The sequence below is a fragment of the Tinamus guttatus genome, unplaced genomic scaffold (genome assembly GCF_059628265.1).
Source record: "Tinamus guttatus ecotype Peru unplaced genomic scaffold, ASM5962826v1 Tinamus_guttatus_pri_ptg000363l, whole genome shotgun sequence".
Classification (NCBI taxonomy): Eukaryota; Metazoa; Chordata; class Aves; order Tinamiformes; family Tinamidae; genus Tinamus; species Tinamus guttatus.
Window position 1 is genome coordinate 120,310 of NW_028288897.1, and position 27,288 is coordinate 147,597.

The 27,288-nt window shown below is 56.7% G+C and overlaps 3 protein-coding genes across 4 annotated transcripts; 2 read left to right on the plus strand and 1 right to left on the minus strand.

Annotated features, from left to right (window-relative positions):
- Positions 1-2,256: 2,256 nt before the first annotated feature.
- On the plus strand, positions 2,257-4,178 carry LOC148593614 (somatostatin receptor type 2). Its single transcript, XM_088530154.1, has 2 exons — positions 2,257-2,266; positions 2,979-4,178. The coding sequence occupies exon 2, from the start codon at positions 3,031-3,033 to the stop codon at positions 4,144-4,146; it is 1,116 nt and encodes a 371-aa protein (XP_088386280.1). The 5' UTR covers positions 2,257-2,266; positions 2,979-3,030; the 3' UTR covers positions 4,147-4,178.
- A 4,115-nt stretch (positions 4,179-8,293) lies between these two features.
- Positions 8,294-17,164, plus strand: LOC148593615 (conserved oligomeric Golgi complex subunit 1-like). The gene is made up of 14 exons (XM_088530159.1): positions 8,294-8,555; positions 8,853-9,106; positions 9,507-9,688; positions 10,009-10,179; positions 10,266-10,419; positions 11,242-11,452; positions 11,667-12,419; positions 12,622-12,768; positions 13,474-13,635; positions 13,962-14,089; positions 14,722-14,830; positions 15,307-15,416; positions 15,521-15,596; positions 16,995-17,164. Exons 1-14 carry the CDS (start codon positions 8,304-8,306, stop codon positions 17,139-17,141), a joined length of 2,856 nt encoding a protein of 951 aa, XP_088386285.1. The 5' UTR covers positions 8,294-8,303; the 3' UTR covers positions 17,142-17,164.
- On the minus strand, positions 16,991-25,381 carry LOC148593616 (protein VCF1-like). Of its 2 annotated transcripts, XM_088530157.1 has the most exons (4): positions 25,308-25,381; positions 23,974-24,070; positions 20,093-20,155; positions 16,991-18,388 (listed from the first exon to the last, which is right to left on the minus strand). In XM_088530157.1, exons 1-4 carry the CDS (start codon positions 25,352-25,354, stop codon positions 18,146-18,148), a joined length of 450 nt encoding a protein of 149 aa, XP_088386283.1. In that variant the 5' UTR covers positions 25,355-25,381; the 3' UTR covers positions 16,991-18,145. The 2 variants fall into 2 exon arrangements, with proteins under 2 accessions (XP_088386283.1, XP_088386284.1); XM_088530158.1 differs by lacking the exon at positions 20,093-20,155.
- Between the last annotated feature and the right edge of the window lie 1,907 nt (positions 25,382-27,288).

The window sequence follows — 27,288 nt, forward strand, 5'->3', positions numbered from 1 at the left end:
CCTGGAGCCCCGCAGCCCCCGCAGAGCCCCGCGCAGCTCCTGGCCCTTGGTGGTGGCCAGGGGACACGGCACGTCCCCGGGGAGGAAGCCAGGCTGCACACAGGGACGTGGGGACGCGGATGGAGAGGCTCCTAGGGGACAACTGAGCCACAGGAGCTGCACGGGGACCCAGCAGTGTGTCCCTCTCCTGGCCCCTGTGCACAGACCCTGCCTGCCCTCCCTGCGGTACATCGAGCAGTGAGGCCGCCCTGTCCCTCCCCGATGTCCCAATGTCACCGCGCTCCTTACGCCACTCGCATCCAGGGCATGGGTTGAGCAGCGCCGCTTCCTAAGGGAGCCTTGCGGAACAGCTGGGAGCGGGTGGCAGGAGGCCGGGAAGGGCTTGGGAAGCCGCCGTCACGCGATCCCGTATCGATAGCAGCCGCTGCATGGGAAGAGGCCGCTTCGCCCAGATCCGTCCCCAGCACTAAGTCGCTTCCCAGCAGGGCCGGGGCTTCCCAGGCGAGGGGACAAAGAGCAGCTTCTCTGCCAGCACGAAGCAGCTGCCGGGGCCGCCGGCACCGCGACCACCCAGCGCACGGGCAGGCCCCGCGCACGGCTCAGATGCACCCGGAGACCAGGCAGAATAAAAAAATGTGTCCGCAAAGGGCTCGATCCGGCGCCCCGCCGCTGCTGGCCCCCAGCTGCACGGGTATCTGCTTGCGCCACGCAGCCCGGCCGCGATCTCCATCGCTCTCCTTGCACGGATCCGACGGGTCTGCGGGCAGCATCCTCCCTCCTCAGACACCATGCCTGTGATACCAATTTCCACACCGTTATTCCGGGGGAAGCTTTTTCCAGCCTCCAGAAGGTTTACTGGGCTGATAGTGACCCTCCCTCGTGCCCCAAGACCTCCCTTCTTCAGATGCCGCAGGGGGAGCGACTGTCTGAGCACGAACGAGACCCATCAGGCGCCCTCGCTGCAGCGGTCAGCCCCGCTCCTGGCCTTTCATTCCAAGCCACTCTTAATTTCCTGCTCTCTAACGTCTCCTCAGTAAGTGATGGAAAGGTGCGGGGAGGAACCGCTACCCTTTAATTGCTTTCCAGGTCTCCCACAACCAGAGCAGGGGTTATCTTCCCCCACGCTCCTCCTGCTCCCATCGCTGCACTGCATCAAATCACCCATCTCGTGCAAAGGCCCCCAGCTCCTCGCAGCCACCGCAGCCCGTTCCCAGCTCCCCTGGGCTCTGCGGAGGCAGCGGGGACCTGTCCTGCCCTTCCTTTGGTTGCAGGAGGCTCCTGGGGCCGAGGTATTCCCGGTTTCTCAGGAGCCATGGGCTTGCAGACACATCAGGTCCCACTGTCACCATCCAATGGCCATCGCCCTGCACCATCCCTCCACGGGGGCCTTGGGGACATCAGCAGGTGTTGGCACCACCGCTGCCAGTGCCAAGAAGCGTCTCCCACCAAAGGACCTGGCAGCAAAGCCGGGACTGGGGGAGGAAGGAGCAGGGACCCCTGTGGGTCCCTTTGTCGGAATTGCACGGAGCCCAGCAGGTCCCTCCGCACACCCCGTGCCCTGCTCGGGGACGTGAGGTGGCAATAGGAAACGCATGGTGCCAGCGCGGGGGGCTGCAAGGCTGCTGCCAGGGCAGGAAGCGGTGGGCACCACGGTGCAAGGGGCACACGGCCGGGCGGGTGGCACTGCAAGGCAGGGGGGACACTGCGAGGCGAGGGGGGACATTGTTAGGCGAAGGGGGCACTGCAAGGAAGGGGTAAATCCCAGGCGAGGAGGGACTTGCTGGGCATGGGAGGCACTGCAAGGCGGGGGGGATATTGTCAAGCAAGGGGGACATTGCAAGGTGCGGGGGACATTGTCGGGCAGGGGGGGACATCCCAGGGCGGGAGGGACATTGCAAGGCGGGGGGGGCTCTGCAAGGCGGCGGGGGGTGTCACTACGAGGCGGGGGGTGTCACTACGAGGCAGGGGGTGTCACTACAAGGCGGGGGTCACTGCAAGGCGGGGGGTGTCACTGCAAGGCGGGGGATGTCACTACGAGGCGGGGGGTGTCACTGCACGGAGGGGGGTCACTGCACGGGGGGGGCCCTGCAGGGCTGGGTGCGGGGGGGCAGCGTGTCCCCGCCCCGGCCCCGCGGAGCCGCCCCGCGCGGGGCGGGGCGCAGCCGGGGCGCTGGGTCCGGCCGCGGAGCCGCTCCGGGGGCGGCTGGTGCGGGGAGCGGCGCGGAGCGGCGCGGAGCGGCGGGCGCCTCCCGGCAGCGCGGAGCAGGTGAGCGGCGCGGGGCCCCCGCGGCGCCGCCCCCGCCCGAGCCCCGCGGTCGGTACCGGCACCGGGCGCCGCGGGGACGGCGGAGCCGCCACCGCCCCCGGCAGCGCCTGGCGGGGCGGCCCCGGAGCCCCCCGAGTGCCCCGGGAGCGGCGGCGGCTCCGGAGCCCCCCGGCCGCCCCGGCCGTCCCCTCGCTGCGCGCAGGAGGCAGCGCGCGCGGGCGGGCTCCATCCCGGGCTCCATCCCGGGCACGTTTTTTTTTTTTTTTTTTTTTTCCCCTGCCTCCCAGCGCGTTTTCCACGGGAACTGTCAGGACGCGGGTTTTCCATCCCGGAGCCGGCCCTGTCCGCGAAGGGAAGCGCCGGCTGCTCCTCGGCTCTCTCCGTACCCTAACGGTGTCCCCGGGGGCAGCGCCGCGGCGCAGGGGGCACCTGCCGTGACGCGCCGGGGACACGCGCGCCCGCTCGCGCCGTAGGAGTCGGGGGGATCCCGGCCCCGCCGGAGCCGGGACGAGCAGCCTCGCACCGGGACAGGCTCCTCTGCACGGCCGGGGCTGCGCAGGGCAGGACGGAGCCGCGGCAGGTGCTCCGGGGACGGCTCCTCCAGGGACGCTCTCCTGCAGAGCCTGGCAGCAGGACGGCCAAACGCTCCGTGAAGAATCTCTTCATTTCTCTTTTGTTCTCCAATTTCTAGAAATTTCTCTTTCACCCCTAGAGCAAGGAAGGATGACATCCCGGCTCCTCTGAAGGCTGGGAGCAGCAGAGCCATGGAGCTGGCAGACGAGCAGCCCAACGCCACCGAGTTCTGGTTCTCCCCGGCTTCCCCGTTCGACAACTTCTCCGTGGAGGCACCTGCCAACGCATCGCAGAACGCCACGGGCCACCATTTTGACCTGACCAGCAATGCCATCCTCACCTTCATCTATTTTGTGGTCTGCATCATAGGGCTGTGTGGCAACACGCTGGTGATCTACGTCATCCTGCGCTACGCCAAGATGAAGACCATCACCAACATCTACATCCTGAACCTGGCCATCGCGGATGAGCTCTTCATGCTCGGGCTGCCCTTCCTGGCTATGCAGGTTGCGCTGGTTCACTGGCCCTTCGGCAAAGCCATCTGCAGGGTTGTCATGACAGTGGACGGGATCAACCAGTTCACCAGTATCTTCTGCCTGACGGTCATGAGTGTTGACCGGTACCTGGCTGTTGTCCATCCCATTAAATCTGCCAAGTGGAGGCGGCCTAGGACAGCCAAACTGATCAACGTAGCTGTATGGGGGGTCTCCCTGGTGGTGATAATGCCCATCATGATTTATGCTGGGGTGCAGCAAAACCATGGCAGGAGCAGCTGCACCATCATCTGGCCGGGGGAGTCCGGCGCATGGTACACAGGCTTCATCATCTACACCTTCATCCTGGGCTTCCTGGTGCCTCTCACCATTATCTGCCTTTGCTACTTGTTCATCATCATCAAAGTCAAGTCCTCAGGGATCAGAGTGGGCTCCTCCAAGAGGAAAAAGTCGGAGAAGAAAGTCACCAGGATGGTCTCCATCGTGGTCGCTGTCTTCATCTTCTGCTGGCTCCCCTTCTACATCTTCAACGTCTCCTCCGTGTCCGTCCTCATCGTGCCCACGCCCGTCCTCAAGGGCATGTTTGACTTTGTCGTGGTGCTCAGTTACGCCAACAGCTGTGCCAACCCCATCCTGTACGCCTTCCTGTCCGACAACTTCAAGAAGAGCTTCCAGAACGTCCTCTGCCTGGTCAAGGTCAGCGGGATGGACGACGCAGACCGGAGCGACAGCAAGCAGGACAAATCCCGGCTAAACGAGACCACGGAAACCCAAAGGACCCTGCTCAATGGAGACCTGCAGACGAGCATCTGAGAGGACAACGGGGTTGTCCATCATTTGCTCTCCTTCCTACTTGCTCCCGACTCCACAGCAGGGCCTGGCACACACCACGTCCGGGCAGGAGCGCCAGCTCTTCCCTGCCCAGCCGGAGGACGGTGGGTGCTGCCCGGCGGGGTCCTGAGCCCGGGCTGGATCCCGAGCTGCCGGCAGGTTGGTTTGCAAGCCCAGGGAAGGATCTGGAAGATGCTGCCTCACCAGAGACGCAAGGAACCTGCAGACACCCCCAGGCGACAGCGGGACACCAGCGTCTCCAGGGCGGCTGCTCCGGCTCTCCGGGCGGCTCCGCAGGCTGAGCTCCGCACGGGAATCGCCTGGGTGCCTGCTCGTGCGCCTGAGCCGCTTCCCTGCTCCCATTCTCCCAAGGAGACGCGTGGATTGGGGAGGGGGGCGTTCTGCCTGGCTGCTCGTATGTGGACAGAGCCCCTCACACCCAGGCGGCCGCATTCCTTCCCCCAAGGCTTTCCTGTGCCGGGAAGAGGGAATCGCCTCCGAGAGCAGCCCTGTGCTGCCCGGAGCACCGCGGCTCCCGGTGCCCGGCCGTGCCAGCCCCGCTGCCCCCTCCCGGCGCCCTTCCCTGCCCCCGCCCCTGCAGGGACGCCGCTTCCACGGGTTTTCTCCTCACCCGTAGCATTTTCCCTCTTTTCCCCCTCTGGAGCAGCCGCTGCCCCTCCTGCCGCCCGCAGCAGCGCCCGGCGCCCCCAAGTACCGAGTGCCGTGGCTGGGACGGCCGAGGATTCCCGGGATGGTCACCGGGATGGAGAACACCGGGAAGCGCTGGAGCGGCACAGGGGCACGCGGGGTGCGGGGCGCTCCTGGCGTCCCCCCCGCGGAGCTCCCGGGGACCGAGAGGCCGGAGCCGAGCGGGAGCGGCCGGCGGGTGCCGCCCTGCCGGGCAGGACGGGGCGTCGGAACCCACCGGCCCCGGGCGCTCCCCCGCGGCGGCACCGGCGGCTGGGGAAGGAGCCCGCGGAGCCCCGGGGAAGAGACGCGCCGGGGCCGCGCAGGTAACAGCGAGGGGCCGTGGGCTCCGGCCAGCCTGGGGCACAGCCAAAATCCTCAGGTGCGACGGATGAAGGTGCCGCCGAGGGGCAGCCGGGCCCCGCCGCGGCGCTGAGCCGCTCCGGAACGTGCTGGAGCCATCGGAGCGGCGGGCGAGCGCGGAGCCGCGGCGGCGCCGAGCCCCGGAGCGGCGGGAAAGCCCCGGGGGACACGGACACGGCGCGAGGCGGCGAGCGGAGCGGGCCGGGGGCTCCGCGCCAGCCTCCTGCTCCGGGGCGCGCGGGGAGCGGAGCGGCTCCCGCAATCCCAGTGCCCTTCCCGCGGGACCCCAGCGCGGCAAAGGGCAGGGAGAGGAGGAGGGGGAAGAGCCCAAGCTGGTGGGGATGCAGCCTCCCTCCCTCCCTCCCTCCGGACACCAGCTCTGGCACAAAGCACCAAATGCCCCTCGGGCGCCACGAGCCCCTTCGCACCCCTGGTTTTGCCGGGCAAAGCAGAGCGAGCCCCGTGCCCGTCGCTCCTTCCCGCAGCGGTGCCATGAGGCGGGCTGCCCTATCGCTGCTGCGGGGACGGCAGCAGCAGCCGCGTGTCACATCACGGTGACACACTGGATCGTGATTGCCGGGCCCGCTGCAGCCCTCCGCTCGGACGGGTTTTGTGTCGTAGCTGCAGCGATGCGTCAGCTGGGCTCGAGGATCCGATACGCGATGGGAGGCAGAGGAGAGGCTTGTGCGGAGAGACAGGGGTGCACGAAACCCTCTGCCCCCGCGCCCTCCCGCAGCGCCGCGTCCTGCGGGCTCACATGGACCCACGGGCAGCGGGTGCCACTCCGGCCCCACGGAGCCAACGCTGCTGCCAACACCCTGGCCACGGGCGAGGGGAAGGAGCCTCTTCCCAGGCCACCAAGCAGCTCCAGTGGCCACCGGTGGGGCCGGTCCCCTCCATGGTGCCATGAGCCGGAGGCACCCGCAGCCACCGCTCGGCATTGGCAGCAACCAAGGAAAACCCGTGGCCAGCTCGGCCCTGGCTAACGAGCAGCTGTGCCGGCGCTGCCTGAGTAACTCAGTTTTCCTTCTCAGCCGCCTGATTTCAGTGGGAACTTGACCCTGTGCTGGATGTGCTAGGAAAAGCCTTGTGGGGCAGCGCGAGGGCTCGCTCCGGGCTCGCTTCCAAGCGGACCAGCTGCTCCCACCAGCGCTGGAGCAGCCACGTCTGCGGCTGTGCCCGGAGACGAGCCACAGCTGCCACCTACACCAACGGGTTACTGCGGATGGATGGAGGCAACGGGAAGCGGCAGGACACTCGGCACGGGAGCATCCTCTGCCCTCGCGATGCAGGGCACGAACGTGGCGGCACCGAGTGCCGGAGCGAGCCTGGCCCCGGCGGCCAGCTCCCCGCTGGGCTCCGATCCCCAAACCCCGTTGGCGAGAGGCTGCACCGGGCCCCGCGGCCTCTCCGCAGCTCCCTGCAGCGGGAGCAGCCCGGCAGCGCGACGCGGCACCTCCGGAGGAGGCTCCCACACGGACCATGCCCGCGTCCCGGCCATCGCCGGCAGGACGTGCTCTGGGATGCCTGCAGCGCCGGGACGTGTTTGTACATATTTGTATATAGCGGACGTGCCCGGGGGGCGGCATCACTGAGATGGCAGAGCCAGGCGGTACCTGCCCCTTCCCGCACGTGCGCCGGACCCGGAGTGGCCCCGGCTCCGTTGGGGCCGGCGCGAACAAGGAGGGCGCCCCGTTTGCTGCACCACGTCTGCGCAGCGGGGAGAAACGGGGGGTGGAGGGTGGGGGGAATGAACCATTTTCCTACGATTTCTGCCTTTCTGTGCTGCGTTCGAGCCAGCGAGAGCAGCAGGGAGCGGGGGCAGGTTCGGATTCGGGCGGTACCCGTGGGGCAATCCTGGTCCAGGAGGATCCATGTGGAAGCGGCAGGCTTGCCGGGAGCGTGCGAGCGCGCAGCTCCATGGATCGCAGCTGGAGGCAGCACGATGCAAACGGCTCCCCGGGGAGCAAAGCGGAGCGGGACAAGGACAACGAGAGCGTGGGGGCTCGCGAGCTGCAGCTCCCGCGGGGAGAGCTCCATGGTTTTGCGACAGCAACAGCATCGCCGCTCATTCTGAGGCGAGAAGAAGCCCAAATCTCCCTCTCTGCCCCTGGCACATGGAGTCAGGAACAAAGCAGGGCTTCCCGGGGTGGTTTCCAGAGAGGACATCGCGAGGGAAGCAACTCGGTTCCAGGAGCGCCGGAGCGTTCCCAGAGGCTCCCCAGGGACTGACTCTTTCGATGCACAGATATGAGATGGGATCTGGGGTCGTTACTAGAAAAGAAACCTGGTTATCCCCAAGTGAATAAACCTCTTTTTCCAAAACAGCTATACATTCCATTCCCCCTGCAATTTCCAACACAAACAGGGTTTTACGGGAACGGGAAACAAGCTCTCCCAAAGCCACCCGTGCCGAGGGCGCTCCCGGGCAGAGGCAGCCGCAGTCCCACGCCTCGCCATTGCTTCCTGGCAAGCCAAGAGCAGGGAGCAGGGACGGGCCGAGGCTCACGCAGGAAAACCATTCCCGCGGGAGCCGCCACGCGGAGCAGCTGGAGCCCACGGGAACGCCTGTATCTAAGCACACACAGGAGCAGATGTCTGTGCAGCAGGGCTCTACGGAAGGCAGACTGGGCAAACCCCGCTGGGCTCAGCGGAGCTTCCTTCGTTTGGAGGGAAACCCGCAACAACAAAGCAGCTGTAGCCCGTGGGAAGGATAAATCCCCAAAGAACCAGGCGTTCTAACAGAGCACCTGGCAACACAGCCAGTGCATGGCTGTCTCCCTCTAGCGCTGCCTCTGCAGCCACACAAAAGAAAAAACAAAAGGAAATAAAAAAGGAAAAAAAAAAAAAAAAAAGGCAGTTTTAATAGAAAGCGCCGCATAATCCAGGCAGACAGGCGGGTTTGGGGAGGCCGCGGGCCGCGCTGCCATGGCAACGGTCGCTCTGCCCGCCACAAACATGGCGGCGCCCGCCCTCACGCCACGCCCCTTCCCTGCGGGCCGGCCGGCGCCGCTTCCCGCCCCAAAGATGGCGGCGCCACGTCACTGCCGCCGCGGCGGAGGGCGGCCATCATGGCGGCAGCGGCGGCCATGGCGGCGCGGGGCGCCGAGGCCGAGGCGCTCTTCGAGGCGCACACGGCGGCCGAGCTGCGCGCCGTGGAGCGGCGGCTGCGCGCCGGCATCGAGCAGAAGCGCGAGGAGCTGCGGCAGATGGTGGGCGAGCGCTACCGGGACCTCATCGAGGCCGCCGACACCATCGCCGAGATGCGCCTCAGCGCTGAGCGCCTCGTTGGCGCCGTGCAGGGGCTGCAGCGCGGCGGGGCCGCCCGGCCCGCGCCCCCGGCGCCGGTGAGAGCAGGGCGCCGCGGGGAAGAGGGGGCGGAGGGATCGGGGCTCCCCGAGGGGCAGGGGGAGCAGAGGAACTTGCCCGCTCCCCCGGGATAGGGGAGGGATGGGGAGGTGACAGGGGGACGAGGCCCAAGGGAAGAGGGGTCTGGGGTGCTGGGAAGGGACCAGGAAGCCCAGGGAGGGACAGGGGGTAATGGGCACCATAGGGAAGGGGACACGAGAGGGATGGGGGGTGACACCGGGGACAGAGTAGTGGGGACCGGGGTGCAGCCGTGTCCCCTCCATGCGCAGGCGGCCGCGGCGCCGCGGGCGGCACAGGAGCGCTTCTACCGCGCCGCGGCGCAGATCAAGCTGCTGCTGGAGGTGCCCGAGAAGGTGTGGAGCGCCATGGAGGCCGCGCGGCTGCTGCACGCCACCCGCCTCTACCTGCTCTGCTGCCACCTCCACGGGCTGCTGCAGCTTGAGCCCGGCAGCTCCCGCTACAGCCCCATCCTCGCCCGCTTCCCCATCCTCGTGCGGCAGGTGGCTGCTGCCAGCCACTTCAGGTGAGCAGCCCGCGAGCCCCGACCATGGGGCAGCCCCTTCCTGCTTCCCTGCTCCTCCTTGGATGCGGCTGCCTCTCGGCAAGCCCCGAGCTGCTCCCTTGGGATAACACGCACGGTGCAGGAGCGCTTCAGGCTCTCCCCAGAACTCTTATTTCCGGGAAATCTGCCCTTTGTCAGCCTAAGGCTGGAATTTCTGCCCTAACTGTGCAACAGCCTATTTGCACAGGAAGAGAACGTCATGTTCTCACAGAGGCCTGGTGGGTTTGGGTTACCAAGAGGTTTTGCTGCAAGGAAAGAAGTATTAAGTGTAATTTTGGCCAAGTATCACACAAGCAAATCTGAATACCTCAATCAAACTCCAGACTCCCTTACTCAAGCACCCGTCTCCTTTCCCTGCTAGATCCACGATCCTGCAGGAGAGCAAGTCTCTGCTGAGGTGCCGGGCCGTGTCAGACCAGGCGGTGGCAGAAGCGCTGTGCTCTATCATGCTCCTGGAGGACAGTTCTCCGCGCCAGGCCCTGGCTGACTTCCTTCTGGCCAGGAAATCTGCTATCCAGCAGCTCCTCAACCAGCCACATCACGGTCAGTACAGCTGCACTGCCTCCTTTCTTAACTCTGCCTCTGCCACAGGGCATCGCTCCTGTAAAGCTCAGGATGGCAGGGATGCCCCCACTGCGGGCTGCCGGAGGTGACAACGCTGGCAGTGCTTTGCCACGGCACTGAATTAAGTGCACAGGGACCCACGCCAAGCCCATCTTTAACTGGGGAAGCAGACAGTGCCCAGAGCTGAGTGCTGGGTCCTGCAGCCCTTTGCTAGAAATGAGTCCATATAATCAGGCTTGCCAGCCTTGAAACACAGGGCTGCTCAGGGACTGCCTCGGCTGAAAGGCATTTCCTTGCAGGCGCGGGGATAAAAGCGCAGGTGTGTTCCCTGATGGAGCTGCTGACGACCACGCTGTACCAGGCTCATGCCCTCTTTTACACGATGCCCGACGGGGCACCCTCGGACCCAGCCCTGCCTTGCGGCTTGCTCTTCTCCACGCTGGAGAGTGCCACGGGCCAACAGGCAGCAGGTGAGCGGTGCCGGGCCCAAAGCCTGCATTGGCAGAACAGGTCGTTGCTGCTCTGGGCTGATTCCCCCTAATCCCTGTGCTTCCAGGGGGAGGTGGGGTGCTGGAGGACGAGGTGAAGCTGAGCAGCTGGTTCCGCTACCTCCCCGCGTCCGTGGTGGAATTCCAGCCGGCGCTGCGGACGCTGGCCCACCCCATCAGCCAGGAGCACCTCCGGGACACGCTGCAGCAGTGGATCGCCCTGTGAGTGCAGCGGCCTCTTTGCAGGGCTTTTGCAGACACCACAAAGTCTCCAAGCCAAAGCAGCCCCGCAAGGCAGAGCCGAGCTCACCTGCAGACTTCACACAGGCCGAGCCTTCCTTTGGCTCCATGTCTACTCTCCCCTGCCATTAAACACCAAGGAACAGCCCTGGGCTGTCCTAAAAGCCAGGCAGTAACACTCCGACATAGCAGACCCCACAGACCACCCCGGGCCACACTGAGTTTAGAGTTCCTGCATGCTGCAATAACCCACCAGCAAACAAGCACAGAGAATGAATGAGAAGGAAACCCCTTACCCAGCTCTTGCAGCTCCTGGTCCAGCAGCTCCCTCCTCCTCCTCCTCGCTGCCCTTCCCCAGGCTGGGGGGAGGCAGGCAGACCCCCTTTATAGACCCCCCAGCTCCACCCCTTCCTGCTCTGCCCTCCGAAGAGGAACAGTCTGGCAGCTCTTCCTCCCACGTTACCAGTCTTGTCACTCATTTGTCAGGCCTGTATCACTACCAATGGAGCCACTGCCGGCATGGCCAGCTGGTCCCCACAGGTGGCAGCAGCCCTGGGATATTTCCCAGCAACACAACCCAGAGCATCCCGCGTGTTCCCCCTGCCTGTCCGTGCTGCGTGGCCACAGGGGAGCTGGGGGACATCGGGGTGCAAGTGCCAGACTGGAGAGGGAAGTTTCTCCCAGGCAGAGCCTCTTAACTGAAATGTTAAGAATCTCCCCACCTCATAGCAGACATTCTCACCATTCTCTGCTGCCATCTCTGGGGCTGAGTCGGGGGAGGCTGCAGTGAAACTTTGCCTTCAGGTGCAACGACGACATCAAGGCCGGGGTCACCAACCTGCTGGTCTACGTGAAGAGCCTGAAAGGGCTCGCCGGGATCCGCGACGCCGTGTGGGAGCTGCTCACGAGCGAGGCCGTGAGCCAGCACTGGGACACCGTGTGCCAGCGCCTGCTGGACAAACCGGCCTCCTTCTGGGAGGACTTGCTGCAGCAGCTCTTCCTGGACAGGCTGCAGGTGGGTTTCCTGGGAAGGAAACAGCAGAGCTGGCCGGGGGACGGGTGGGCTCAGCCTTGTACACAAGGTTTGGGGCAGCTGGCCATTTGTGGAGAACATGGGAACTTTGCTGTGTCCCCTCTATTATGTGAGCCAGTCCCAGCTGCACACCCGAGTAGTGATAGGGTGGTGGGAAGCACGAATAAGCGGTGCTTTTTATCTTGTTCTCTTCCAGACACTGACTAAAGAAGGATTTGACTCCATTTCAAGCAGCTCCAAGCAGCTTCTCATCTCAGCGCTGCAGGAACTCGAAAGCAAGCCCGGCAGCTCTGTCCCCAGCAAGCACATCCAGTTTGAGCACAACGTGGCACTGTTCCTGTGGTCGGAGAGCTCCAGCGACCTGCCCGCCGACGCCGCGTGGGTCAGCGTGGCCAACCGCAGCCAGTTCTCCCAGAGCGGCCTCTCCATGAAGGCGCAGGCGCTCACCCCGTGCGTGCAGAGCTTCTGCGCCGCCCTCGACTCCCAGCTGAAGGCCAAGCTGGACGACCTCCTCTCCTACCTCCCCGCGGACTCCTCGGCGGCCAAGGAGGCGGCCCGCGCGGCGCCGTCCCGCTCTGCTTTCGACCGCTACGCCGACGCGGGCACCGTGGAGGGGCTGCTGCGCGAGCACTGCGTCGCCTGCGTGCGCCACGTGCTGGGCTGCGTGCGCCGGGAGCTGCAGCGCGCCGAGGCGCCGCTCAGCGCCGTCCTCTTCCTGGCCAGGCTCTGCCAGTCCCTGAGCCAGCTGTGCCCGCACCTCAAGCACTGCATCCTGGGCCACTCGGGCAGCGCGGAGGCAGCGCCCAGGGAAACCCGCTCCACCAAGAAGCTGGGCAAGGGGAAAGCCCAGGAAATGAGCCCTGAGCAGGCCAAGTGGCAGGAGGTGAAGGCGGAGCTCCTGCAGCAGAGCCTCTTTGCTTATCAGCTCTGGAGCTCGGCCGTCACCAAGGTAAGGGGCTCTTGCTCTCAGCACGTGCTTCCCGCGTGGGTTTCGGTTCTTCCCGCTCCCTGGGGTCAGGGCTGCCGTTCCCGGGAGCTGCCCCGGGCTCGGTCTGCCCGGATGGGCTGCTCTCGGCGAGGGTCTCTGCGGAAGGAGCAGGGTGAGGGTCGGCCCCTGCTGTGACCGCCTGCTCCTGCGCTGTGTGCTCCAGGCCCTGGTTCAGTGCTTCGCCCGCACGTTGCTGTTAGACTCAGCAGGCTCCATCTTGGCCACAGCCACCAACTGGGATGAAATCGAAATCCAGGAGGAGAGCGAGTCTGGGAACAGCGTAACGTCAAAGATCCGGCTGCCTGCGCAGGTAGGAGAAACGTTGCCGTGCAGAAACGGTCTGTCAGGAGGAGAAAAGCAGTGGTCTCCAAAGCCACTGCATTGTCACTCGCTCACCAGCCCGTGTCCTGTGTGAGAACGGCCTCGGGGATGCTGCGCTGCAGCAGGCTTCAGCTCTGTGCTCAGCAGGTCATTTATCAAGGGCTACCTCTAGAATTAACACTCCCGCGGGGCAGCAGGGGAGCCAACATCCTTCCCTGGGACAGTCAACGTGAAGCCCGAGCACGCTGACCTGCTGTGGGGAGAGAGTTTCAAGGAGATCCAATGAAAGACAGGACTGTAAAGGCAGGACTGTGGAAAAACCTGGGAAGGAGCGTGAGGCCTGCAGATTCCTTAGGCTCCTGGGGATGGCAGGAGCGACGCTTGTGGTGAAGCTTCACCACTAGCTTGGTAAAGCAGGGGGAGTTTTACAGAGGAGGAGGGCCAAGGCAGGAACAAGGTTGGCTTTTGCTCGGTAAGAGAGAGGCTGCACAGGACAAGTTTCTTGTAGCAACCTTCAGAAGGTGAATTTTGCTTATTCTGAAGGAAAAAAGCCAAGCTTTGGGGGCAGATAGATCTCAGTGGGAGAGAGCTGAGACTGCTGAGGAAACAACCAAAAGGAAGTCTTCCCCTTGATGAAGCTGATGTAGTTTACACACCAAATGCAAACAATACTTTCCTGACTGTTTCTCAACAGCCATCCTGGTACGTTCAGTGCTTCCTCTTCAGTCTGTGCCAAGAGGTGAACCGTGTTGGAGGTCACACTCTTCCCAAAGTCACCCTGCAGGAGCTGCTCAAGAGCTGCATGACAGAACTGCTTGCTGCCTATGGAAAGCTTATGGAAGAGAAGCAGGAGAAGGTCTGTGAGTGCAACCAGCCTGCGCCTGGTGCTGCCCTGGCTGGAGGGAGCGCGGGACGAGGGGCTTCCTGGGCCACGCGGCAGTAACGTAGGTGCCCGTCCTTAGGAATGGGGACTGTGACAGGGAGGACTTCATCCCTCTTCACCTCTCCCCAGAAGTGAGACAGCCGAGCGGGTCTGACACCCGGGTACCTGCTGTGGATGGCTCAGCTGGGCTGGTTGATTCTTGATGCCAGCGCTGTTAAATGTTTAGCCTAGAGCAGTGCTCTGAAAGCCCCGTGTACAACGTGATGGTCTGTCTTTTCTTTTGACTGTCCTCCTTGCAGAAGGAAGGCTCCTTCCCCATGACCCAGAACAGAGCTCTGCAGTTGCTCTATGATCTGCGGTACCTGAGTATCATCCTGACGGCCAAGAGCGAGGAGGCGAAAGGCAGCAGAACCAAGCACGACTCCGGGTGCGGTGGAGCCGTGGGATTCAGAGCCCGGCAGAACCTTGTGGGGCCCCCGACTCTTTAAACGTAGCAGCAGTCGGGGCAGTATCTCCAGAAATGTTTCTTTGGGCCAAGCAGAATATCCTGAAGAGCAGACGCTCCCCTGGGTGCTCTGCCCTGGGAACAGGTCTGTCCTGTCGTCGTAGAGCTCTGCTCTCTGCCTTCCTGCACTGCCGCGAAGCTCATCCACAAACTGGAGGAGGAGGGATGGGATTCTGAGGCCGACAGCTCAGGAACAGCATCTGGTCCCCTCCGCTTGCACATGCGGCGTGTCCGTGTGGCAGGAAGGGACCTTCAGAGAGAACAAGTCCTGCTGGAGAGCACAGTTAGCTCCCACACGAGGGTCTAAAGCTTGACTATGTCCCAGTCTGGGGACTGAGGCATCTGTTATAAGACTTACAGCAGGGTGACTTCTCCTGTGCCACAGCAGCCTTTGTACTAGCTGGAAGCCATTCAAACAGCTGCTGTTCTGCTAGGCAAGCTCTGTTTTGCTTAGCCACCTCTTAGGACAAATGAAGCCACGTTGTCCTTACCAGCAGCCCTCCTTGGCTCCTCCAAGGGGTAACACTGACAGGGCTCTTCTGCTCTGGTTATAGGCTCGAGAAGGTGATTGACTTCCTGGAGGGCCACATCGATCCATTTGACTTGGATGTTTTCACTCCGCACTTAAACAGCAACCTTAACCGCCTGGTTCAACGCACCTCTGTAAGTTCACGAAAGCAAGGGACACATCGCGAGGCTGAACAGGTTTGCTGCCCTCCACAAGGGCACTGCTTAATACCCCAAGATAACTACTGGCACTTCCTCAGGACCACGGAGGATTTAAAGGCAGCTGAAGATAAGCGCAGCTTGCCGAGCTGGCTGGATAACCCATTATCACACATGGAGTTGGCTCAACTTTGTCTAACAGGATTCACTGGAGCCTGTGTGACACTAATTGGGTTAAGCAGGACTGAAATAGGCCTAGAACTCGGCCATGATAATAGCTAGCAGCACCAATTAAAATCAAGAGTTAAAGAGGGTGCAGACAGAGACTTAATATTTCAACTTGAAACTGGGTGATTAAGCAACTCACCGCAAGTATTCTGGAATGGTCCCAAAAATACAGTAGCTTTGGGGGGAGGGGGCCATTCAGCTCCTCCGGTGTCCCCAGATACCAGCAGCTCCTTCATGTCTTCCAGGTTCTCTTCGGCCTGTTGACTGGGACAGAGACCCACTACACGAGCAGGAGCAGCGCCCTGAGCACCCAGGAGCTCCACAACATCCTGCCCTTGGCCTCCAGCCAGATCAGGTAAGTTGGGAGCTGGGTCATGCGTTCTGAAAGGGCTCTGCAAAACACTCCCAGAACAGGGGCTTCCCTGCGCTCACTGCATTTCTTTATCCCTTCTCCTTAAGGTTTGGACTTCTGCCACTGAGCATGTCCAGCTCTCACAAGACGAAATCTGCTAGCAGAAACACAGAAAGAGTTCAGGTTGGTACAACAGAGCCCTACTGATCTGCCACCAGTGCTCATCCTCCCACCTGCACTGTAACTTGCAGGGAAAGAAGAAAGTAGCCAAACATAGTAATATTTAACCTGTTTCTTTATTTTCTTTAAAATGAGAGAATCATTATGGCAACACAGCAATGAGATAGTTTGGATTTCCCCTTGCCTCTCAAAAAACCTGATGGTGCCTGGATTTTTTTTTTTGGTGCACTGCTCTGCAATAAAACATAGGCAATAACCACCATGAAAATGCAGTGAAAACCTATGCAGATGAGGAGGCATTTTGAGATCAAGGCATAAAAGACTTGGTTCATTTAAGGATGGCTACAAGAAACATTGAAGGATACTAATTATTTGAACTCCCTTTCAGTATGATGCTGACCTTTAACTCCTGCTGAAGCCTCACTTGGGTATTTAAGCCTGTGTGAACTGAGTGACTTGCTTCTCCTGCCAGCGCTTTGTGTTGTCGCTGTTTGAGTTTTATTAGTCGACAACTGCTTCGTTGCTACACGTTTCCCAGTCTGAAATAGCTGTTTGGATGGAGTTCCCCATGCAGAGGACAGAGCCAAGGAATACCTCACTATTACAGGAAACACTCTTGAGCAATCTGTTTCCTTTAGCCATTAGTGGCCTGTATCTATCTATGCTGATGTCCTTTCAACTGGAACAGCAGGGTAAAAACCTGATTTTATCAGAGCAGAGTGTTACCTGAGATGCTAACTTTTACTCTGCAACTCTTGCTCTGCATTATTCAGAAGCAGTAAGATCTAGACATTGTATAAAGATTGTATAAAAGCCTGAAGCTTCAAAATTAAGGTATTCTTTACCTCTTACCCCTAAGGCAGACTGTAGAAGTGTGTAGCGCTGTCCGTCTTGCTCCTCCCGCTCCCCTCTCCTGTTGTGGCAGCAGCAAGGGCTGTGGTGACCCAATGTCCTATGTTGGCCACACGTCTCTGACTTCCTGACTGATGCTCACTGCTTTTATGCTGAAAAGGTTCTGGAGAGGTTAAAGTCCACGGTTTCTCAAGAACAACTCTCTACACTGAGGCTAGAGCTGGACTTGCAGCATTCTGTTGTCCCCCTTGCATTGACAGCAATAGCCTCTTCCCTCCTGCAATGCAGAATGATTATTTTTGAGCACTGAAGGACACCTGGGGAGTTAACTGTTGCTAAAAGCAAGAAGTTCTGCTTGTACCACTGCCTGTCACTAACCACCTATAGCAGCAGTAACACAACCCAGTTCAGGCTCCACATGCCTGAGAAGGGCTGTCCTGCTGCAGCCTGTGCCTCCCTGCAACTGCTGTAGGTGAAGATATGGGGAAAAAAAACAAAAAGCAAAGGTATGCTGTAATAGTTACTGCCTCTCTCTCAAAAAAATAAAAAATACAGGTTCCACCTCCTGTGCTCCCAAGAGCGGAAGATGAGACGTTCCGTCCCGGCTCTTTGTTCAGGCAGCTTGTAGTCGAGGAAGATGACACAGCTGCCCCTTCCCTCTTCAAGCTGGGATGGCTTTCAGGCATGACCAAGTGATTCCATTAAAAAATAGAATTAAACAACTCACATTTGTCTGTGTTCATCTTCACACTCGTCTCTCACCAGGATGCGTCAACACTTGTACTGTTACATCCTTAGCAAGGGCACAGCTTGCTCCTTAAAACAGACATCAGTGAGGATGCTCTTTGTAGTCAGGCTACTGACACAGAAGCCTGTCTGCTCTTTCACTTCTCATTCCTTAGGAGCTGTTAACCTTCAACTCAAATTAAAGAAAATTAGTACACAACTTAATAGAAAACATTTCACAGTTAGAAATTGGTGGGTGAGTTACACAGTCTACTTGTTCCCTGTTCAAAAGCCCCTCTCCAGGCCACTCTCTGCTTTCCTCAAGAGATCACGACTCTGCTAGGTAAAGCACCCCAAGGGGCACCTGATATTTTGGCTACAACTGCCTAAGTTTACCTGGTCCTAGTTTCACATTTTCTTTTGATTACTGCAGCAGTAAAGATCAAGCAAGATAAGGCTCATCACACACTAGGCTGAGGGGAAAGTTGCAGCTGTTTGACTCTCTTTAGCTCTAAATGCTCAGTTAACTAGCATCATGCCCTTAAAAAAGTTATTTTGCCAAAGAATTTTTTTACTATTTTATTGAAATTAAAAAATACTTATAAAACTGAAGATGAATGTTTGAAAGAACTTTACATAAAGCAACAAATTGCTAACAAACAGATTAGGCAATCAGTGGGAACTGGACTAACTATGCAATCCTATAATACAGATGTGGATTCCTCAGTCTCACCTTGACACGTTCTTTATAACCACCCCAAAAAGAATCCTATAAAAATTGCTTCAAAGCCCCTTTTGCATTGCAATAGTGCAGCAAACCACAAGTAAACAATTTCCTGTTAACCTGTTATCTCAAATATAGACTGAAAAGGCAACAGGCGTTTTGTGCAATTCCATTTTAACAAACTTTTAAGTTGAAATATCAAATCTACACAGTGCTGTCCCTTCACAGAAGGCAAGGAACTGCTGGCTCATCATGTCGGCGGGCGGCCCCGGCTCTGTAGGCTGTGGAAATGTGCCTCCTTCAGGATCTGGTTGATGTGGAAGTACGGACCTTGGCTTAGTGCAGACTGCTCGTGGAAGGGCTGCGAGGCGACGGGGCTGGATCCTGCGATGACCGGGATTAAGCTGCTGTCGGGACCGCTTGCTCTGTCGGGGCTGTTGATGCTACTGCTACTACAACTGCTGCTGCTGCTGCCGCTATCGCTGCTGGAGGACTAGGAGACACAAAGGGAGCGTTAACAGCAGAGCGGCACGCGCCGGTTCCTCCTGTCCACAACAGGACATTCATTAACGTTCATTAACGCTTTAGAAAAAGCCCCCCCCTGCACATTTCCAGGCTCACGCTCAGCCCGATGACCTGAAGCACATCCACCAAGGGGGCTTTTGCTGCAGCTATTTTGCCAGCACCTGAAAAGCGTCGAGGAGGTGAGGGGACAAGCAAGGTTTCACCCCGAGGTTCACCGAACTCTGGTGTATTCAGTGCAATCATTGGGTTTATGCCCACCGGTTCTGCCCCCATGACCCACGTTAGCACTAGTGAAGTTTGCTGAGTCCATCCGAGAATTGGAAAATAAAGAACATTCCCACTGAATTGCACGTGTCAGTAAAGGCAGGCAGGACATTAAAAAGCTGTAATGCTTTTCTCATCAGTTCTGCTCTAGCAGACGGTTTAGGTAAGCACCATGCAAAGCATCTTTCTGGAAGTCAACGTTTCTAAAATGTGTTTGGAAGCATCCAAAGCAACGGGCTGTTAAAAATAAATGCAATGTGACATCCATTTTAAGTCTTTGAACACCTTGATATACAAATAACTACCATTTTCCCAGTACGTGCTGGGACTAAAAGGTTAACTTGTAGTTTTCTATACCAATTTTCTTGACATAACAGTGGAAGAGTGACAGCCATCAAAATATTTCCATGTGCAGGAAACAGAACTCACGATTTAGCTCATGTAAGAGGACAGGGCTCATTCAGCAGCATTTAGAAGGATAAACACATTTATAGCACCAATGCTAGATGAGCACTAGGGCATGATTTTCGGTGTTTCAAAGACATAAAACTGCTGAACACCATTTTAGGGGTTGCTAAGGAAAGGCTTCCATTAGGTACAGCTGCAATATTTCCTTATAGTGCAATATGCTGGTTAGGACAACGCTGCAAAGATTTAAGATGTAAGTGCTTAAAAACGAGAAAGTGGCTACTTCCTCCCAGAAGAGGAAAATGCAGAAAAGCAGCCAGCACAAACGACAGAAGATAAACATCTTCAAGTGTTAAACTAAAACCACAGAAGTCAAAGCGTGGTGGCCACAGCAAAGGAAGGCAAATTTAAAGAAGTAATCAGTAATTTTAATAGCACCACATCCAGGAAGCCTCATTTTGGAGCAAAATCTGAGGAATGGTGCAAACTGCACCTGGCAGGTCTGTCCACAACCGGCAAGAAAGGCCCAGGAAGCCGCTCGGGAGAAATATTTGAGATGACCCAAAATGCCAGACCGTGAGTCCCACAGCACTGATTGCACAATCAGTCACGAGGATTCAACTGCATAAACAGAATAAATGTATTTTTTTGTTGTTTGGTTTTTTTTTGCTAAGCACCAAAATTGTTTTAGTTCTGTTGCTGCATAGCAAGCAAGAGGACTGTGCTGTGGCCGCAACCACGCTGCGGGTTAGATCCAGCTAGCAAGTAAATCACACAAAAAAAAACAAAATAAAATCTAATCTTAGGAAAGCAACAGATGTAACTACATGAGCAACTGGCTACTCTTCCTAGAGCTACAACGCTGGAGAGGGGGAGCACACGAGGACAGGGAGGAGCCGCTACGGGGCCTTGCTGCAGCGTCTCGTTTTGCGCAAAAAGCCAAATACTGAGAGGACATCGTTCGCTTTGCGAGTTAGAGCAGCCTTGGAGAGAAACCCACCGCACAGGACACTCTGTTTCCTTTTAGTCTGTGTTCCTTACTGTTTTTCGTTACAGCCACCTTCTGCAAAATCAAGGTAAAAATTGAGATGAGAACCTAATAGTAATTACTGCTTTTAACAAACGTTTTAGAGCTGTTAGGAAGGATTATTTTTGGCTTTTCTATTTCTTTTTTAAATCAGAGGCTGTGTCCTGGGATGTGCTTCCTACACCTCAGGCTGTTAACAGATGTGGTTTATCAGACCCTCTTTATTTCCATTTCTCTAATGCAAGAATTCACTAGCACGTGAAACCCGCTTATGGCCCAGATCATGTCGCAGACCTACCATTTCCCCAGGCTGTGGTGCACATTCTGTTACGCATTTGGACTACAATTAGACAAAAAAAGAAGCCTTAAAGTCATCACGTCAGCAACGACAGTTATCTAAACAATGAAACAACGATTCCAAGTGAAAGGGCAAAGGAAAAGCCCAAAGGAGGCTTTTGAAGTACCTTAAGTATTCATAGGGCAATGGTTAATATCTGGTTCAGGAACTCTTCTAAGCATCATATCCCACAGTTGCAAAATTTGCCAAATTTGAAAAAACTTCCAAATAAAACTCCAGACAAATGTGTTAACTAAGCCACTGATGAGTAACACAGCATCTCAGCCACTAATGGCAGGAACTTGGGAAACAGCCACTTAGACCTGGCCCCTCTTAAGCTTTCAAGCTCAGTTCAAGTGAGAAGTAATCTATTTTTAATTAGAATTTAAACCAGCAATACCTTCCTCACTAGGGTAATGCCTGACAGAACAGCATGGGTGCAATGCTGGACAAAAGCCCTGCTTTGAGATAAACAACTTGTGTCCCACATCAGTAACCGCTTCCACCGTTTTCTGGGCTCTGGGGAATGCCATCTTCAGCCAGACTAACAAAAGAAGAACCTTCGGAAATGAGGTTTCACGGACGAAGGCTATTCAGGAAGGAAAGAAATCAGCCAGAAGCTGAAGACTCCCTTCCTTCCCAGGGAAAAAAAATAAAAATCAGTGCAAAGAGCTTTTAATCGGTGATTCTGAGCGTTGTGCAGAGCATTTTGCTGTCCCATAGCTGGAGCAGGCACCCCACGGGACCTACGATTCCCCGTAACTCCGTGTCCAAGATGACTAACAGTGGGAAGGGCTTTTGCTAAATTTCTAAATGTGCGTTAAGGAAGCGGTGCTGATAAATCCTCGAGCGAATCGTAGCCTCCCTCCCCTAAGAGTCACAGATGCCCCAAGTGAAAGGACACGTCAATGGGGCAAACGGGGAGTCTCTTCTGCAGAACAGTCTAGCTGGCGTGAGCAGCATGACTGGAGGCAAGCGACAGGGGAAACATCACCGAGCACCCTGCGTCTGAGCAGCCACTAGAACAAGCACCTGTAAAATACCTTGTACAGGTATTGCTGTCGTCCTCAAAGGGTAGGGGAAAAAAGGCCTGAGTTTGACACTGAGCTTATGTTCTCAACTAAATCAACCTCAATGTGAATAAAAACCCCGGGTTGCAATTGAAAGAAGGCAAAAGAGGGGGTTTAGTCAATGTGTTTCACAAAAGGCAGGGAGAGCGATGCCCTCGGATGAAAAGCAGTTCTTTGCTCGTGTGCTCTTTAAAATTATAAAATGCCCCCCTATGTGTCCCTCCATACACACGTTTACTTCTAGTTCAATATTCTACAGCTAGCGGGGATTTTTAATCTGCAAGAGCTACCTCTGTAAATGACAAACTATCAGGAAACTAAATAAAAGTGTTATAAATGGCCAACAATTTCAAAGGGACATGAAAGGGAAGCACTTGCACACTACAAGCACAAGATATTCTTCATGTGGCACAGGAAGTCCTTAAGATACATGGGAATAACCAGGATTTAACTCATGGCTTGAGTTTCTGGGCATGCTGATTCAGTTATCCAACATTCCAAGGAAACAAGCAAAAAGCAAATAAAGCGCTATTCATCAGTGCATGACATTGCGAATTTTGTTCGCTCAAGAAAAGCGAACGTTGATTTTTCTCCAACTCTGCACCCAGCAGGTGCATTCCTGCAAGTGGGCATCACCTGCACGAGGGTTTAATGTATCAAGGAGGCTGGCACGGCAGAGCTGCATGCGCGAGGCGTGCTGTTAGCCCGCGTCCCCAGCCCGCCCAAGCCAGCGCTCAGGGACAGCCCCGAGGCCATCCACGCCCGTGGGCTCTACAACTATTTCCACTCCTGCAGTTTAGCAGCTGTGCCCAAACGCCACGTGTTTATTCGACAAGCAAAGGTGCTTCTGCCACTCACCATTAAGTTTTTCCTGATATCCTTAATTTCTTTACTCCTACTCCAATCCCTTGTTCCATACTAACTTCTTCCTCCTCCCGCCATAAAGCTTGTTTAGCCATTAACTACTCTACACACGAAGAGGTGTTTAACCTGTTGGACAAGTGATTCAGTGTCAGATGGCAAGAAGCTATTTAATGTTCTACCCGTTAGAGCAAGCAGCAAACAACGTCACCCGGCAAGTCTTAGTTGTAGCAAAACAGTAACACAGCTACCAGAAGCCTGTGTTTTTCTGCCACAGCAGATACCTCCATGAGGAACATCTCAACCATTACAGCATTTTTCATACAATGTCACTGTCATCAGTCACCTCTAAGGGTGCACTGGTTTAAAAAAGTATTCTTGACAAAAGCAGTAACAAGATATACATTTTTGTATCATCTTAAATGTAAGTATACTTTGAACCCATTATTGAAAGAGAAATATATATATATAGATCAAAATTATATAGTCCACAAAATTTGTGCAATCCAAGTAGGGTTGACAGTTCAGTGTAACTTAAGTACTTCACAGTTACTAATTGCAACTGGCCTTCACAGGGAGAAGGCTACTTAATTTTTTTAAAAAAATTAAAGAAATACATTTCATTAACTTCCAGTGACACCAACCAGGAGGAAGCCTCCTCACACCATGCTCCTTTCGTCATCACATTGCAAAAGAAACACACTGCTAACTAGAAAACGATATAGTACATATATATATATATATGTATGTATGTATATGGAATTTTCAGATCATTAATACTTGGAACAATTTAGGAAATGAGATAGCACAGTCTGGAAATCAGCATTATTTTTTAAAAAAAGAACTATCAAAGCCAGCAAACTGCACCTTCACAGAGCACCTGCCTTATGAGCAACCAATTCTGGACATAACTCAATGCCCATCTCCCTCACACAGCACCTTCCCAGTGACTTCCCAAAACTCCTGCAATTCAAATACCCACTTATGCTGCAGAACAGCCAGGGAGACCAGCGAGAAAGTGGGAAGAGCTTCTCCCAATCCAACAAAAGATCGCAGCAAAGACAAACAGAAACCAGATAGTCGGAGCCCTCCAGCTTTGAAAGAGCAAGTCTTGCTCAAAACACTGGACGTTTTCAGAGAGCAAACAAACGGTATCGACTGAACGGGCGCTCCAGGATCGCACTGATCAGGGCTGCACTCTAATGGGAAGGGCCTTTTAATTGCCAAGCTGCAGGAGCAGCCAGGCGGAGCGACCACAGGAACTTGTGGTCGACTCTTTGGGTCTGGATACACCCGATGTGACACAGCAAGTGGCAGCAAATGCCTTCCTTGTGTGTTCATTTTGTGCACTATAAATCAGCAGCTGAACTATGTTGCAGAACCTTTCAAGCAACAGGCAGGCACATTCACTTGAAAACATGCTGATTTCCAAACTGTACTTTATAGATTCTTTGAATCACATCACACAAAAGAAAAAATATGTGTTTTCAGTAACAGCTCTTTGTGAATGAGATTTCATGGACTATTCTAAACATTGTTTAAAGGTAGCAGTAAAAGAAACTCAATTTGCCTGAAAAGCCTCTCACCTCAGTGTCCCAAGAGTCCTGAAGGACAGTATTCCTGGTGCTACGTTTTGTCTGAGGAATGTGACTATCATCTTCATTACCATTCCGCCTCCTCTTCCTGAAGGACATTGGGGTAGAAAGGAGAAAAAAATATATATGTTAGCAGCCCACTGATTTACCTTTTGTTTTCTAAAAGTGAGTCTGCAATAAAACTATGAAAACCTGGTAAATTAATGAAGGCACCTCCTAAACCTTTAGTCTACTGTGATCTTTCACATTCTCTTTGTAATCTACAGAGCAGAAAATCCTGCACCTTTCTCACAAAGGAGCCAGCATGAAGCGTTCACAGCACTTTAAGAGGCAAGGATTCCTATCTGCCATGAAAACCAGCGATAAGCATCTTCCTAAATAAACTCCTTTGACAATCCTCAGCCTTGGCACTTCTCAGTACTCAGACACGCCTAAAAATACATTTGGGGCTTTTAATGACATCCGACTGGCTACGAAAAACACTCAGGAAGAGTGGCAGCAACTACATTTTCAATAAATACTCAATTCAGTTCATCTTGTTTACATGAGATGACAACTAGCGTCCGCAACGACTTCCTCTGGTCTCTCAATCCTCACAGCACCTCACAGCATTCCTCACAACGTGGGTTTTGCTCGTGAACGGGAGCCTGGCAGCTCGGGGGCTGGAAGGCGCCGTGGAAAAGGCCGACCCTTCTCCCTTCCCGCCCGCCTGTGACATCAGGGCCGCTCCATAGGAACTCGGTGGCGGAATCGCCGCGCGCTGACGTCTCGCAGCGTCACCGCAGCCTTAACCAGCGATGGGACCATTTCTCCACCGCACAAGTGCACGGGGCTATGGGCCTCAGCGCGCTGGGTGCTGCACACACCTAGGAGGGGCCTATTTTGTTTTTTAACAGTAATCTGTATTTATAGACGTTAAGCAGCCTCCAATAAGGCATTTGCGAGTGGCCGTTGGCTCCCAGGGACCCTCCCGCTGCCGCCTCCGCGCTTGGCCGCTGCCCCCTCTGCCCGGCCTGGGGGGCCTTTCCCCCAAACCGCAGGAGCTGCAGCCCCGGTGCGGCCCTTCCTCCTGCTCTGCCCCCCGGAGGCCCCGGGGGGCTCCTCTACCCCCAAACCAGCCTCCTCCTCCCAACGTGGGAGCGGGTTGGCTTAACGCGGCCCTCCCAAACCCACCGCCCCCCGCGCCCCCACAACGGGCCCGTCCTCAGCACGGGGCCTCGTGTGTCCCCCCCTGCACCCCAATGAGCCGCCCCCCTCAAACCGAGCCGCCCCCCTCAAACCGAGCCGCCCTTCCCCCCGCCGCAGGCCGCCCTCCCCCCGGTCACCTCTGCCTCGCTCCGCGCTCGCTCGGCAGCGGCTGCCGGCAGCTCATGGCGGCCCGCGCGGCACCGGCCCCCCGCGGGGGCCGCACGGAAGGCGGGAAGAGGCCGCCGCTCGCCGCGTCCCCCCCTCTCCGCTCCGCTCCGCTCCCGGCGCCGCCGCTTCCGGCGTCGCCGCCCCCTGCGCATGCGCGCGGCCCCGGGCGGGCGCGCGTCACCGGGCGGGCCTCGCGTCACCGGGTGCGCATGCGCGGTGCGCACCCCGGCAACCGCCCCCCCCCCCCGCCCCCTTTCCCGTTGGGAATCCATGTGAGGAAGGGAAGACGGGCTGGAATTTCCGAGCTCCTGCCGGAATGCCGCGTCCTCCGCTATGGCTGGCGCTGCCAGCGCGTAAATGGGGTTTCCTGCTTATTTGCCTTATTTTTGGCCATTCCGTCTTTTTCACCGTGTGGAAAAAGGGCTGGCTGCGCTTTTCGCGAATTCCCTGGAAACGTCTGAACGTTCCGTGGCCGAATGAAACGTTCCCTGGCAGGGAACGGGCCGTTGTTACTTAGCTATTGCTTAGGGACTGGCTAAGCTGAGCAGCTTAGCTAAGAGAAGGGTTTAATTAATAAAGGTGCCGGTGGCAGTCGCTGCGTTTCCAGCTCCTAATCCTGTATGCAGAGAGGAGCCGGGACACTCCGGAGCTCTCCCGAATGCCGTGCAAAGCGCAGGGAGGCGACGCTCCTGCCTGGGCATAGCCCCTTCCCGGGATTTATTCCTGACTCCGCCAGGATTTCCCGTGCTCATGTCGTACCTGCAGCAGGACTTGCGCTTGCATAGAGAGCGTGTCTGCAGAGAGAGCTGCGGGCAGGCGCCAGCTCCTTGTCACATTAGCCCTGCACGTCGCTCCGTGCCAGCGCTGATGCCACTTCTTTTTCTGTTGTTTTGCTAGAGTGTAATTGCTGGCACTGAAGAAGCTGGAACGGCGCCCGGGGAACAGTTGCAAAGACTTGACTGGGATTCAGCGCTGGGGTGCAGGGCTGGCAGCCCAGCAGGGACTTGAGATGAAGCCCATTTTCCATCAGAGACAAGCTGTTAAATTTCTGGTGCTGGAGGGAAGGCTTTTCAATTATCCTCCCCCAGATAGAAGGGTGACGCTGACAGGAACAGGCTGCATTCACCAGTTTGGGAATCAGTGCTTTGTACCTGAGCAGCGAGAGGAAAAGAGTAGAGCAGCCCCTTGGAGGGCTAGAGGGGGAAGAAATCCTGTGGTCTGAGTCTCTTGGTGGGTATTGTGGGACAGAACAGCTCAATAACCTGGCCTATTGCTGTACATGAAATCCACGCTTATGTTTTATTGCAAGTGTTCACTAGCAAGGTTGGTAATTGATCATAGGGACAAGCAATTAGAGCAAAAGAACATCCCTGCCCTCCAAGTTAGGTGGGCTGTGCTGTTGTTACCAGTTCATCCCCAGAGAAGGGCAGTCCCCTCAGCAGAGCCATCCCAGCCCCAGCTTTGCCATCCGGGTTGCACAGATGTGGATCCCAGAGGAGCTCCGGGAAGAGCCTCTGCGAAGGCATTAGAGCAGCAGCCGCATCCACAGCGCCCTATTTCTACAGGAAGAAAATCCATTGGATTAGCTGTTGTGCCCACAGGGCAGACCAACATCTGCATCGGACAATCAAGGACAGTTGGGAGCCTGCTGGGTTTAGCCACTGTCATCACTTCTATCTAGAAAAAGGATGGTGAGGTTACAGGCACAGCAGGTTAAAAAACCTCAGACAACAGGAAAAAAACAAATCTAAGCTCTTTATTCTCAGTGAGGTGCAGCAGTATTTGTGTCAGAGGTGTTTCATCAAGGACTCCCCCTTGCTAGCAATAAAGCTCCCGTGAATTCTCCTTTTCCCCTCGTTTCCGCGCGCCCTGCTCACACACAGCGTTCCTCCGGGATCACAGCACACCTTCGCTTTCCCAGGACCCTGGCACAGGCTGTTCTCACACCCC